Source organism: Chanodichthys erythropterus, chromosome 12 (genome assembly GCF_024489055.1).
Source record: "Chanodichthys erythropterus isolate Z2021 chromosome 12, ASM2448905v1, whole genome shotgun sequence".
Lineage (NCBI taxonomy): Eukaryota > Metazoa > Chordata > Actinopteri > Cypriniformes > Xenocyprididae > Chanodichthys > Chanodichthys erythropterus.
In genome coordinates, this window is record NC_090232.1 from 18528988 (window position 1) to 18543041 (window position 14054).

The 14054-nt window shown below is 34.4% G+C and overlaps 1 protein-coding gene across 2 annotated transcripts in view; it reads right to left on the reverse strand.

Moving 5' to 3' along the window:
• wdr19 (WD repeat domain 19) overlaps positions 1-12394 on the reverse strand; it is a 28696-nt gene extending 16302 nt beyond the window's left edge. For both annotated transcript variants that reach the window (XR_010896605.1, XM_067402977.1), the window contains exons 1-20: positions 12311-12394; positions 11849-11940; positions 11688-11753; positions 11419-11544; positions 11192-11307; positions 9742-9857; positions 9561-9641; positions 8821-8933; positions 8268-8441; positions 7582-7652; positions 7291-7463; positions 5529-5643; positions 5325-5431; positions 5105-5227; positions 3511-3660; positions 2988-3135; positions 2241-2448; positions 1892-2051; positions 909-1019; positions 550-659 (exon numbers count right to left, since the gene is read on the reverse strand). Coding sequence is in view for 1 of the 2 variants with exons in the window: in XM_067402977.1 (XP_067259078.1) it covers positions 550-659; positions 909-1019; positions 1892-2051; positions 2241-2448; positions 2988-3135; positions 3511-3660; positions 5105-5227; positions 5325-5431; positions 5529-5643; positions 7291-7463; positions 7582-7652; positions 8268-8441; positions 8821-8933; positions 9561-9641; positions 9742-9857; positions 11192-11307; positions 11419-11544; positions 11688-11753; positions 11849-11940; positions 12311-12316 (2366 nt within the window). In the remaining variant the exon portion in view is untranslated. The remainder of the gene's footprint in view (positions 1-549; positions 660-908; positions 1020-1891; positions 2052-2240; positions 2449-2987; positions 3136-3510; positions 3661-5104; positions 5228-5324; positions 5432-5528; positions 5644-7290; positions 7464-7581; positions 7653-8267; positions 8442-8820; positions 8934-9560; positions 9642-9741; positions 9858-11191; positions 11308-11418; positions 11545-11687; positions 11754-11848; positions 11941-12310) is intronic.
• Positions 12395-14054: the final 1660 nt, after the last annotated feature.

Sequence of the window (14054 nt, forward strand, 5' to 3'; positions counted from 1 at the left end):
ATTAAAAAAAAAAAAAATCGACAACATGACCCCTTTAAACGTCATCACAACAAACAAATTCATCTACTCATTAGTCTGCTTTTACAGTCTCAGTGTGTTTATAATCAAGCTCTTGCAAACTATTCTAACTCAAACTTTCAGGGAAAATGTTTTAAAAAAAATGTTGGAAGCTTAATGGTGGTGTAGTTTGTTTGTAGCCTACATTTAGCCCTTTACTTCTGGCGATTGTTGAGATCATTTGTGAAGTTTATCACAATGAACAAAACATGTAATAATCAAACTTTTGTAGGTCATAGTGCTATTTTCTGCAAATGGAAGCCTATGGAAATATCCTAGTGTTTTTTTGTTGAGGGAACCTGGGTGATGCTAACTTCCAAGTTGGCCTACAAAAACAAGTCATCACTGCAGCTATTTTTTTCTTTTCAGATGCATCAAAAACAAAAAACAAGTCCATGTCCCTTATAATCAGGTGCCATGAAATATGCATGTGATGCATCTCCAAAACAGTTAATTTAGATGTAATTAACTAATGTAAAATGGTTTACTTACACAAACTCCAGCTGTATGGCATATTCTTTAGAAATGAATGGGATCTCATCAGGGTCCAGTCTTTTAGCCAGCTGTAATGCACTGTCCCAATGTTGCAGGTCCCTTCTCATCTACACACACACACACACACACACACACACACACACACACACACACACACACACACACACACACACACACACACACACACACACACACACACACACACACACACACACACACACACACACACACACACACAAACACACAACAGCACAACTGCTACAGTAGTCAATGTGACTTAGGAAGTCTAAAAACGTACAGTACTTACATGTGAATACATGTGAACTTTCATGCATGAGTGTGCATGTCTATTTTACCTCCAGGGCTGCCATGGGGTACGAAGATGTCAGATACAGGTCCTGTGCTCGGTTAAAGTCATTGCAGAACATGGCTAAATGACCAGCCAGCAAATTTTGATCCTCTATTCCCTGCAGACACAGTTGAGGAACAACACTTTAGTGTGTAGAAGAGTTCAAACACCGTCAACTCAACCTTGTGAAGAGAGAACTGCTTGTGGTCTCAGATAACCCAACACTTCATCACAACTTCTCCATGCAGCTAGGTTCGTCCACCATAACTCAATCCAGGACAGCCAGGAACCTTGGAGTTGTGATCGATGCTACTAAACACAGGTTAAAGTGCTAGAACTGCCCAGTCCTGCAGAATTGCCTTATACAACATTAGGAAGATCAGGTTCTTTATATCAGAGCTTGCTACACAACTCCTTGTCCAAGCTCTTGTTCTATCCAGACTGGATTATTGTAATGCGCTCTTGGCAGGCTTTCCAGCATGCACTGTCAACCCTCTGCAAAGGATCCAGAATGCAGCAGCAAGAGTGGTCTTTAATGAGTCGAAGAGAGTGCACATCAGAAGCTTGTGTTCTACAAGTGAACGGCGCCTTGTGGTGCCATCCCAAAGAGGCTCAAAATCACTTTCACAGACCTTTACCTTGACTGTTCCAAGCTGGTGGAATGACCTGCCTAACTCAATCCGAGCTGCTATTTTCAAGAAATGGCTAAAGATGCATTTTTTTCAACACTTGCATTAATACTAACACTTACTATTTATCTAAAAAAAGGTGTCTGCTAAATGATTACATGTAAAATGTATATGTAAAATGGAAGATCGGTTTATGACATTTTGATTTAAAAGTTACAAAAAAGGTTATATATGCATGGTTAAACTGTTCATAAGATCAATAACATGAATTTAAAAAATAGATATTTGATGCCAACTTTAAACCGCTGCCTACTGAGGCAGTATACTAGATTTTGGAACAGAGCTAGTGACATGGTCACACCTTGATGTCCTCTAGTGACATGACCATGCCGACATTTCCCATCATGCGGTATACTCTAATGGCCAGTTCCACCTCCATGTGGTGCAGACACGCCCTGCCCAGCTCACCCCAGGCCTCAGTTCTGTTCAGAGCTTTACAGGTATTCCACGCATCAGAAAACCTGCACACAAACATTTCACAGAGTTCAGAACATTGCTGAAGAAATCAAGTGAACCCGATGTAATCATTTACAGATACATTTAACAACCGTGCTTTTAGAAGCATTTAGGTTTGTATTATTTGGCTTGATGTAGAGTAGTTAAGACTGCACAATAAACTACCAAATCAAACTAATGTAGCATGAAAGTACCTTTTCAGCATGATGGCCTGTTGCAGTAATGACTGGAGTTTGTCTTTGCTGGTGTCACTTTGTGGGATGTTGAGGAATGAATGCGTGTTTAAAACTACACTGTTAATCTTCCCGCTCTGGGTTTGACATGTCAGCTCACCGTTATGCAACAGCAAGGGCTTATGGGAAAATGGCAACTTGGTGGCACCAACTAGAATCACTTTAGAGCCTAGAGAAAAACACATACAAAAACATGTTACTAATGAAAATTCGGAAGCACTGCAGTCAGCTTCATTGCCCAGATAAAACAAAATGTCTATTACAAGGCACTGATGATTAGGAATGGGAATCGAGAATTTAAAAAAGACGTGAATATGTTTAAACAAAGTTCTGGACCATCTGTGTTCTTCCACTGTTACTGTAATGAACAAAATATTACGTATAATTGTCAAGATAGTGATGAGCGCATTTTATTTTTTGTCGGCTGTGCATGTGAATCAAGAATAATCTTTCTAACATTACTTGCAATTAAAAAATAATTAAACTATTTTCCAGATGTGCACATCACATTAATGTTCTGTTGAAATTCACATAATTTTACATAACTTTACTTATCTCTCCAAGGCACTGTCCATACTTCCTCAAAAAACGACTAAAAGAACACCTACCAGAACCATTAAAGTATCCATAATCTTTACATGAACTTCGAACCAATATTACAATTCCCATACCTATTAATGATAAAAACATTGTGCTTTTTAGTTTTACCCTGTATGGTGTCTTTGTGGAAGGCATACGTGTAGACTTTGTCCTCCTCATACGCCACAAACACACCCTTATTGCTGATCCAGTTTTCCCACAACACCCCTTTAATGGCAGGAGAAAAGTCTGGGATCTCAAGCACTGAATCATTCACCTATAGGAAAAACAGATATCACTTGGTTTAGCCTCTCAGCAGTGTCATATTTTTATTGCTGGTCATTAAAGAGATAGTCCACCAAAAATAAAAATTCTGTCATCATTTACTCACACTCATGTCATTCCAAACCTACTTGACTTTCTTTCTTCTTTGGAGCACAAAATAAAATATTCTGGAAAATGTGTGCCAAAACTCTTGGCTACCTGAATTCTTTAAAATATCTTCTTTTGTGTTCCGCACAAGAAAAGAAAGTCATACAGGTTTGGAACAACATGATGGTGAGTAAATGATGAATTTTTTATTTATTTTTATTTTTTTTATCTTTGTGTGAACTACCCTTTTAAGTGTGGAAACATGTTTGTTTGTGTGTACCGGACAGTATAGGAAGCCGTCACTTTTTTCATCAATAAAAACGAGACGTGTTCCATTGGGGTCGGGAAAGACTTTGCGTACACCCACTGTGTGGCGATATTCATTCACACTCTGCCAGTCTTCAAAATAGAAACACTGAATCAACCCGGTCTATACAATGTGAAAGAGAGAGAAAAAACATAAGCAGAAGGAACACAAAGAATGATGCACTTATGTAATAAGGTACAAAAAGGCTATGTTATATCGTGAACAGAGTCACACTAAAGGGTTCACATCACTCACACTTGAGTGCCTTATTGCTTTTATCAAATTAGAAAATATTAAGGGTATAAACTTTCATTAAAATGTTATTTTAATAAGCATTCTGCTGCTAGAAGATATAATATACCATATATAAATAACAAAACTTAATATATTATTAACTAGAGGTGTTAATCTTCACTTGTCTCATAATTCAAATAAGATTCAGAAAGTAACGATTAATAATCAATTCTTGATGCATCTTTTCCTCCAATTCTTTTATTAATAATAATTTATATATAAATGATTACAATATAGTACTTTTTGTTATTTTATCTTTGAGATAAATAAGAGCAAAGATACAAATAACAAACAGTAGAACAAATACAATTAAATGGATGGTTCACCCCAAAAAAATCAAAATTCTGTCATTATTTACTCACACTCATGTTGTTCCAAACCCGTAAGACTTTCGCTCTTTTCGGAACACAAATGAAGATCTTTTTGATGAAATCTGCAAGCTTTCTTTCTCTCAAAAAACAGCTACCCAACAAACTTTGATGCTTCAGAAAGATCATAAAGAGATCGTAAAACTAATACATATGAATTGAGTGGTTTAGTCCAAATTTTCTATAGAGACTTGATCGCTTTACATGATGAACAGATTTAATTTATGCTTTTATTGACATATAAACATTGATCACCAAACAGAAGCTCAGACGAACCTGCTTGATACACGATAACAAACCTCTTGCGGAAGCTTAAACGTTACACATGAAAATGAACCTCATTTGATGGATTGATGAAGTTGATGAATGTTTATGTAAATAAAAGTCTTAATAAATCTGTTCATCATATAAAGCGAATTTGGACTAAACCTCTCAATTCATATGGATTAGTTTTACGATCTCTTTATGAGCTTTTTGAAACATCAAAGTTTAAGTTGCGTAGGCTGTCTTTGGAGGAACAGAAAGCTCTCAACTTTCATCAAAAAGATCTTCATTTGTGATCCGAAGATGAACGAAAGTCTTACGGGTTTGGAACGACATGATGTTGAGTAATTAATGACAGAATTTTCATTTTTGGTGAACTAACCCTTTAAATCTATTTAACAGAAGCATTCGAGTAAGAAATAATACAGGAATTGAATAATCAAATGTACTATAATATACAAAAAATATGTAAAAAAAATTACTGCATAGTCTTTAGTGTATTAATTACAAATTAACTGATTGTATGTATTTTATAAAGTGTATTAGCACAAACCAAACAGCATCCAGGACAATAACTATCCATTTGATTAATAAAATCAGGTAAGGATAAATAAAAGAAGAGGTATTTGTGAATGACTCACATCAGTCCCATAATACAGAAACTCAGAGGTGAGAGCATGACTGAGGATGCGGTATTTCTGGTCAGGTTCCGGAAACAGTTTTGTCTGTCTGTCCTCCTGAACAATCTGCTCATCTCCATCAATCTTTCATATACACACACATTAAAACAAATAGTAAGCAAAAAAAGTTAACAGTCATATATTCCGAATTTTGTCTTTGTACACATGATTGTCTTCTTACCACATGCAACTGGACTTTCCCCTCAAACAGGGCAGCAGCATAGTCACAGTTCAGGCACATACTGGCCACTGTCCCTAAATACTCAGTGTCTTTTACACGCTCCACACCTGAAACACACACATGCACACTTAAGTAAAGTTACTGCTACAAGTCAGAATATTTCCTTTTTTTCTCTAATGTGAATTCATACTGTTCCTCACTTACCACCCTCTCCTAATGCATAAAACCATGCTCTGTTATTCATGCCCACAGCAACATGATATGGTCCCACAGCTATGAAATTAGGCTCCACCTCCACTGCCATAGCAACAGGGGACTCCTAAGAAGAGATAAAATGCCATCTATAAACTACATTTTTACATTTTCTGAAAAAAAAAAAAAAAAAAAACATTCTGGCAAAAACCACAAAACTATAGGGTGTTGTGGGTGGTTGTAAGGGCATTGTCGTTCTAAGGGTGTTGCTAGGGTGGTTGCTAGATGGTTACTTAATGGTCCAAATGAAAAGAAGCCGCCCTAAATCTGTAGATATGGCTCGGGTCCTTCCTTCAACTAAAGTCTAAGGGATTTTTTTAACCATTTCGTCGCATACCAGATAGAGCTGCATGATTAATTGTTCAAAGATCGCAATCTTGATTCAAACAGCCACGCAATCGTATTCCTAAATGACAACAATTTGGCTATATCTATTATGTTAAAAAAAATTGTCATTGAATCATTCATTCAAGAGGTTCGTTCAAAAACACAGATTCATCCAGTAATGAAACAAGTGAATGCTGTCTCAATTCGCATACTATCCATCCTAAATAGTATTCGAAATTAGAATTAGTGTGCCCCCACATCGTAGTAACTTGAAATGAGTGTTCTAAAGATACCCAGATGGTCTACTATTTCCAGTAAGAATTTGAAGAATTGAAGCTTCAAATGGTTCTACACGATCCCAGATGAAACCATCGTGAAATCATGAAAATTATAGAAGTTTTAACCATAAATGCTCATCTTGAACTAGCTTTCTTCTTCTTCTTTATTAGAATTCTGGCAGTGTAGACACTGCTAAGTGTATTACTGCCCTCCACAGGTCAAAGTTTTGAACTAATTTTTATATGCAATATGCTAGTTTAATAATATATAACAATTAGTTTAACCTGTGGAGGGCAGTAATACACTTAGCAGTGTCTACACTGCCAGAATTCTAATAAAGAAGAAGAAGAGAGCTAGTTCAAGATGAGCATTTATGGTTAAAACTTATATAATTTTCAATTTTTTTTTCAGAAAATGAGCGATGGTTTCACTAGATAAGACCCTTATTTCTCATCTGGGATCGTGTAGAACAATTTGAAGCTGCAGTGAAACTAATTTTGACCTTCAACTGTTTGGTGCCCACTGAAGTCTACTATAAGGAGAAAAATCCTGTAATGTTTTCATCAAAAACTTTAATTTCTTTTCGACTGAAGAAAGAAAGACATGGACATCTTGGATGACATGAGGGTGAGTAAATTATCAGGAAAAGTTTATTTAAAAGTGGACTAGTCCTTTAATTCAGATTAATTAAATATTTTTTTAAACAGACTGCAGAAATTAACATTTTGTCAGAACCTCTAGTTATTACAAGTTATTTTGTTTGGTTGTATATTCAGAATCGTGATCTCCATTTTAAACAAAAAAAAATTGTGATTCTCAATTTATCCTGAATCATGCAGCTCTAGTGCCAGTTATTCGATTATTAATCATAATTCTGATTGCTTAGATAAGTAATAGCACACCTCTTTTCAACAAGTTGCACAATTTGCAGTATCATACACATTTGTAGCTCACACAATGAAAGACAGGTTAAAAATATGTTTAGTATTTAGCATTAGGAGTTTGGAAAAAGGTGACGAATAATTGTATAATGATGCTTTGTGAGCACATGTATTACGAGTAACTCATATTTTATATAAGTGTATATGTTTTTGTGACGTCTCCTCACCCCTTCCACATGGTTAGCAACTGTAACCTCCAGCAGGGATGTAAGATATGCAATTCTAGTGCCACTGCTGTCTCCCAATATGGGCAACTTGGTGAGGAAGACATGCAAAGTGCCCTGCTGAGAAGACACAGCTAACAGCTGCCCATCATCAGTCCAACACATCTGATCAAGGCCTGAGAAAAACATGTACGCAGATTATTCAGTGAATATGCAAACTTCGGAGAGAACAATTTTTTTTTTTTTTTTAACACATATACAGTACATCAATATGTCTCAGAAATTATTTCATACCTTTGGTCTCCTCATCCAGTGTGACTATAGCATACATCTCCTTCAGATCAGTCAGGTCATGTATCTTAATACTCACAGAGAGATACAATAGTGTTATCTTACAGCACAGAAAGAAAATTTGATGTTCAAAGAGAGTGGTGGATGAAACTGTCACGATTGGACGAGAAAGCAGTGGAGTGTTCGTCTGAGAGCTGTAGGTGAGGTCAATCCTTAGTAAATTGGTTTTGACAACTGACTAACACGTGATCAGCTTATCACAAAAATGTTGTATATAGCAGTTATGCAAACATATATTGTAATGTGCATACTAACAAAGTCCCTTTAAGGCAAGTCATTTCACTCGGCGGCCATCTTTGAAACGCTTCTCTGGCAGCTATTTTATTTCTCTTTGAATGGGGAAACATCAAATTCTCCAAAGCTGTTCACCAAGCTTACGATTTTATATTTGAAATCACTAATGAAATCTGACAACAACTGTCTCATAAATTTTGTTTCTTAAAAAACAGCATTATTCAGGCTGGACCAGCAAATGCACATGTGCAATGTCTCAATGACTTTACGATTGGCTCTTTTATTTAGAAGGCAGGACTTATTCCTCCATACTGCACATTGCACTTTCTCCCATTCACAGCAATATGAGTGCACTGTCTTTGTATATCTAGTGTTTGATACTAATAAACACTTACCAGTTGTCCCCACAGGACGCAGCCTTGTTTAGTGACTGTGAGATGGCGATGCTTGTCAGGCTGTCTTTATGATTGTGGGCTTGAAACAACTCTTGGCCAATCTCACGGATATGTGTGGAAATGACCACAAAATAACCATGTGAAAATCCAATCATAATATAGCCATCCCCATACCTACAGAGAGAAAGGAAAATATGTGTTCAGTATATGAAAAACACAATAAGCATTTGTTTTTGGCCTTTTTTTTTCTCGCTTTTTTTGTGTTATAAGAAAGGAAAATTCTAAATAATTATAAATGTATTATTATCATTATTAATAATAACTAAAATTGCAGTTACATTTTGTGCAACAACCAGGAAGTTTTTTTTTTTTATTCTTAGTTATTGTTTTTAAGCACATTTTTAATTGATCCAAAATGGCTAAATTGGTTGAAGGAACAGTCATTCTATCTGTGGTTAAAATGTCTTGTTTGAGCACAATGGTCAAAGAGTTAAAACAGTCACTCCAATATTTTAGTACATCTGTGTGCGTGCATGCATGTGTGTGTTTGTACCAGCGGTAGGAAATGATGTTGCCGTAACGCTGCTGGAAGGCCAGTTCTATAGGGTTATCGGGGTCATTCAGGTTAAAAAGAAACAGGGTCTTCTTACCCAAAGCAACACTCACCTGCAAAGTAAAGATCATTTAGTTAGTCTGTAGAAATATTTGCATACAATGTGAAACAATGTAAAAAAAAAAAAAAAAAAAAAAATACAGAGCTGAAGAAAGTTTAGTTTCACGGTTTGTACAGCAATGCCAGACAGTTATTTGCATCCATAAAGTTCAAAATAAAGAGAAAATAACCAAAAGATATATATCTTCACTCTCCATCCAGCATCCAATCTTTAAAAGAGGTCATTCTTGAAGAATGGAAAAAGATAATTGCAAAATGCAAAATGTCGCCAACTTATTCATTCCATGCCTAGAAGACTTTGTGCTGTCATTAAAAATCTTGGAGGCCATACATAGTACTAGATGTAGTAGTTTTTGTTGTGGGGTATACTCATTTTTGCATCACCCTAATTTGAGTAAAACTGAAAAATTTGTAATCTAAGTTATATTATTAACTTACTTTCATGTTATAAGTTAAACAGATGTTAAATTAAACTTAGTCTTGTCAACATTTTGGAAATTGTTTTTGTTCATTGAGATATTGTTTAAAATATTGCTTTTCAAAGGGGGTGTACTCATTTATGCTGAGCACTATAAGTACAATCAGTGTAAAAATCAAGTAAAATGAGTATGTCAACATACAGTGCTTTCTCCTGGAGATGATCTCTCATCTGTTTTCATCACTGAGAACTGAACATCTGCAGGATCTGCTCTCACAGAAGTCTGAAGGCAAGAAAGAGAGCAGAAAAGAACATTTTAATCTATATGTCTGCATCAACCGATATAGTAATACAGGATCTCACTCTGACAGATCCTCACGTACCTGTCGAATGGTGTCTCCCTCGTGGTTGCTGATTGTTATGCTGCGGTCTTCACTGCCTAACGCCAGGAGGTTGTGAGAGCTCCAACAGCCACATGTGATTTTCTTTGTATGCTTACCTACATGTACATTATGTACAGTATGCATGATGTGGGAACTATTCACAGAGCATTCTATTCAATACATTTAAAATAATATATATTTTTACTGAAAATAAAAAGTAGAATAGAGATGAAAATATACAGAGTTTTGAGGAAAGAGAAAAGTATATTTGATAAGGAGTACCTAAACTCCAGAGTTTACAGAGTGTATTCCCTACGGCAAATACTTTTTTGTGTCGGCCCAAAATATATGTGAAGAATTTTATAAATACAAATTGTAAGCTGAAAGTAATATATTTTTAAACAGAAAATATATTTTGTTTAAACCTTCACATTTCATAAATATATTAAAAATAAATTGCAAGAGGGATCAGAGAAATAATAAACATTAGAAAAAGGCAACCTTTTCTGATCCTTTGGAAATGTTTTATCCAGTTCATTAATATATATTTAATATTAATATTATACTATTATATTAGAATAAATTATATTTATAAATAAATTATATTAAAAGGTTAGTTTAAAAGTGTAGTAGTTAAAAGTGTTTTTTTATATTAAAGGGTTAGTTCACCCAAAAATGAAAATTCTGTAATTTATTACTTACCCTCATGCCGTTCTACACCCGTAAAACCTTCGTTAATCTTCGGAACACAAATTAAGATATTTTAGTTGAAATCCGATGGCTCCGTGAGGCCTTCATAGGGAGCAATGACACTTCCTCTCTCAAGATCCATAAAGGTACTAAAACATATTTAAATCAGTTCATGTGAGTACAGTGGTTCAATATTAATATTATAAAGCGACGAAAATATTTTTGGTGTGCCAAAAAAACAAAATAATGACTTATTTAGTGATGCCCGATTTCAAAACACTGCTTCATGAAGCATCGGAGCATAAATGAATCAGTGTGTCGAATCATGATTCAGATCACGTGTCAAACTGCCAGCGGCTGAAATCACGTGACTTTAGCGCTGTTTCGAAATCGGGCATCACTAAATAAGTCTTTTTTTTTGGGCGCACCAAAAATATTCTCGTCGCTTTATAATATTAATATTGAACCACTGTACTCACATGAACTGATTTAAATATGTTTTTAGTACATTTATGGAAATGTCATTGCTGGCTATGCAGGACTCACGGAGCCATCGGATTTCAACAAAAATACCTTAATTTGTGTTCCGAAGATTAACGAAGGTCTTACGGGTGTGGAACGGCATGAGGGTGAGTAATAAATGACAGCATTTTCATTTTTGGGTGAACTAACCCTTTAATATAAAAAAACACATCTGAAAGAAGAAATAAATATATGACTTGAGAACTATTCACACAATTTTTTTTAAATTCTATTTTACCCAGAACCGGAATCTTGCGTGAGGTTTGCTGGTTGTAGATGAGAAGGTTTCCTTTAGATGTGCCAACAGCCAACATTGGCCCAGTTTTGGACCAGAGCAGGAAGGACATCTGATCTCTGTATCAACACGAAATTAGCAAACGGAAAAAAAAGCCATCATCTCTAAAACCAAATCTGATTTCAAGAGTTTATTCAATAACACGTTCCCTCTTTCATCGCATCACTCACCTCATGCCACTGTCTAGCTGAGAGGTTTTGTTAACATTTGCATCCCACAAGTAAATGGAACTGGACTTTTCAGAAATTACAGCCAAAGTATCACCATCTTTATCCCAGTCAAGAGATACACAATTCCTGCACGGACAAAACACGAAAGTATGAGCAACTACAGAAAAAGAATGTCAGTCCTACAATATTACTGCTCTTTTGTTATAAAGAATTACATTTATCTATCTAAATTACAGTCTCAGACAGAACAAACCTGAATTCTGACTTACCCAGGAAGATTTAACTCATTGACCTTCTGTCCATGCCGATCAAAGATTTTTACAAAATTGTCAGGGCTGTGGATAATATAAAATATTTCACTCAAATGTTGCTTAATAAGAATAACACTTCGTTTGGCTATGGCTATATAAACAAGCAAAACGTTGCTCACCCTGCAACTGCAAGATAGTTTCCTACTGTTTTCTGCCATTTGTATTGCAAACATGATCCAGACCAGGACTTTTCTGACAGCGTGAAAACACGCTGAAAAGAAACCAAACAAGTCTCAAATCAATATTAAACTGCAGTCATACAATACCAGGGAAAATGACAACAAAACGACATAGTATCAGCAAAGATAACATAATAACGGTCCAATTCTTTTGGTCAACATTTATACTATTAGCAGACACGAAAGTTTAGTTAATCAGTATTTTGCAGTTTATTCACTTTTATTTACATACATTCACTGGTAAAAGACATGCACTGCTGCTGAGCTAACTAGCCATCGTGCTAATGCTGTATATGATGCTTTTAAAACGTCCTCGCGAAAGCACATGTGCACTTCAGATAGCTATATCGAGTTTAAATGCAATAGGACATTAAGTTGTTTTATATATAAAAACATACTTGCCTTCATTTTTGTTTGACGAAAACGTTACACTTCCCAGGGTGCTTCACTCCGACGCGTCTTGATCTCTCTTAGCAACCACTTAGCAACAGACAGTCAGCGTTCAGCAAACAGTAACATGATTTACAAAATAGCAGAATAAATAGTAGAAAAAAGAATAAAATCTGCCCGTACTATATATGAAGTATGATATAAATAGCTGAAAATGCATGGTTGAAAGTAATATATTTTAATAGAAAATGGATTTTGTTTATACCTTCTCAATTCACGAATATATTACAATATATAAAGTCAAAACATTAGGAAAAGGCAACCTTTTCTGTTCTTGCGGAAACGTTTTAGTTTTTATTAATAAAATTTTATTAATTCAGAAATATTATTTACTCATTTGTTCATATATTATGTTTGATTTTTTGTTTTTAAGTTTTGATAAAAAAAAAAGCAAATATCTGGAAGAATATATATATATATATATATATATATATATATATATATATATATATATATATATATATATATATATATATATATATAGTACAGTTCAAAAGTATATATATAATATATATTTATATATATATTTCTGTATATATATATATATATTTATATATATACAGAAATAAAGTACAGTTCAAAAGTTTGGAACCACTAAGATTTTTAATGTTTTTAAAAGAAGTTTCGTCTGCTCACCAAGGCTACATTTATTTAATTAAAAATACAGTAAAAAACAATAATATTGTGAAATATTATTACAATTTAAAATAACTGTGTACTATTTAAATATATTTGACAAAGTAATTTATTCCTGTGATGCAAAGCTGAATTTTCAGCATCGTTACTCCAGTCTTCAGTGTCACATGATTCTTCAGAAATCATTTTAATATGCTGATTTGCTGCTCAATAAACATTTATGATTATTTTCAATGTTGAAAACAGTTGTGTACTTTTTTTTTTTTCAGGATTCCTTGATGAATAGAAAGTTCAAAAGAACAGCATTTATCTGAAATACAAAGCTTCTGTAGCATTATACACTACCGTTAAAAAGTTTGGGGTCAGTAAGAATTTTTATTTTTATTTTTTTGAAAAGAAATTAAAGAAATTAATACTTTTATTCAGCAAGGATGCATTAAATCAATCAAAAGTGGCAGTAAAGACATTTATAATGTTGCAAAAGATTAGATTTCAGATAAACACTGTTTTTTTGAACTTTCTATTCATCAAATAATCCTGAAAAAAAAATATTGTACACAAATATTTCGTACAATTGTACACATTAAATGTTTCTTGTTTCTTAATAATATTTCACAATATTACTGTTTTTACTGTATTTTTAATTAAATAAATGTAGCCTTGGTGAGCAGACGAAACTTCTTTTAAAAACATTAAAAATCTTAGTGGTTCCAAACTTTTGGACTGTACTGTATATATCCTGAATGATCCATGTGCAACCATTAAAAAGTTGACACTGAGACCAAATATGAAATTTAAATCTTAAAGGCAGCTAACTTACTTTATTCTGCTTGTTGTCAGATAAAAAGCTGCCAAGGACATTTTTAATCGTATCAGGACAATATCAAAAGGTGTCTGTCTCCCTCATGTGGAAGTGAGAGCAAACGCAACCATTGTGACTGACCTTTTTACTAAATGTCAGAGACGCTATTAAAGGGATAGTTCACCTAAAATTGAAAATTTTGTCATCACTTATCTTGTTTTAGATATCTCATCCTTATGTTGTTTTAGACCTGAAACA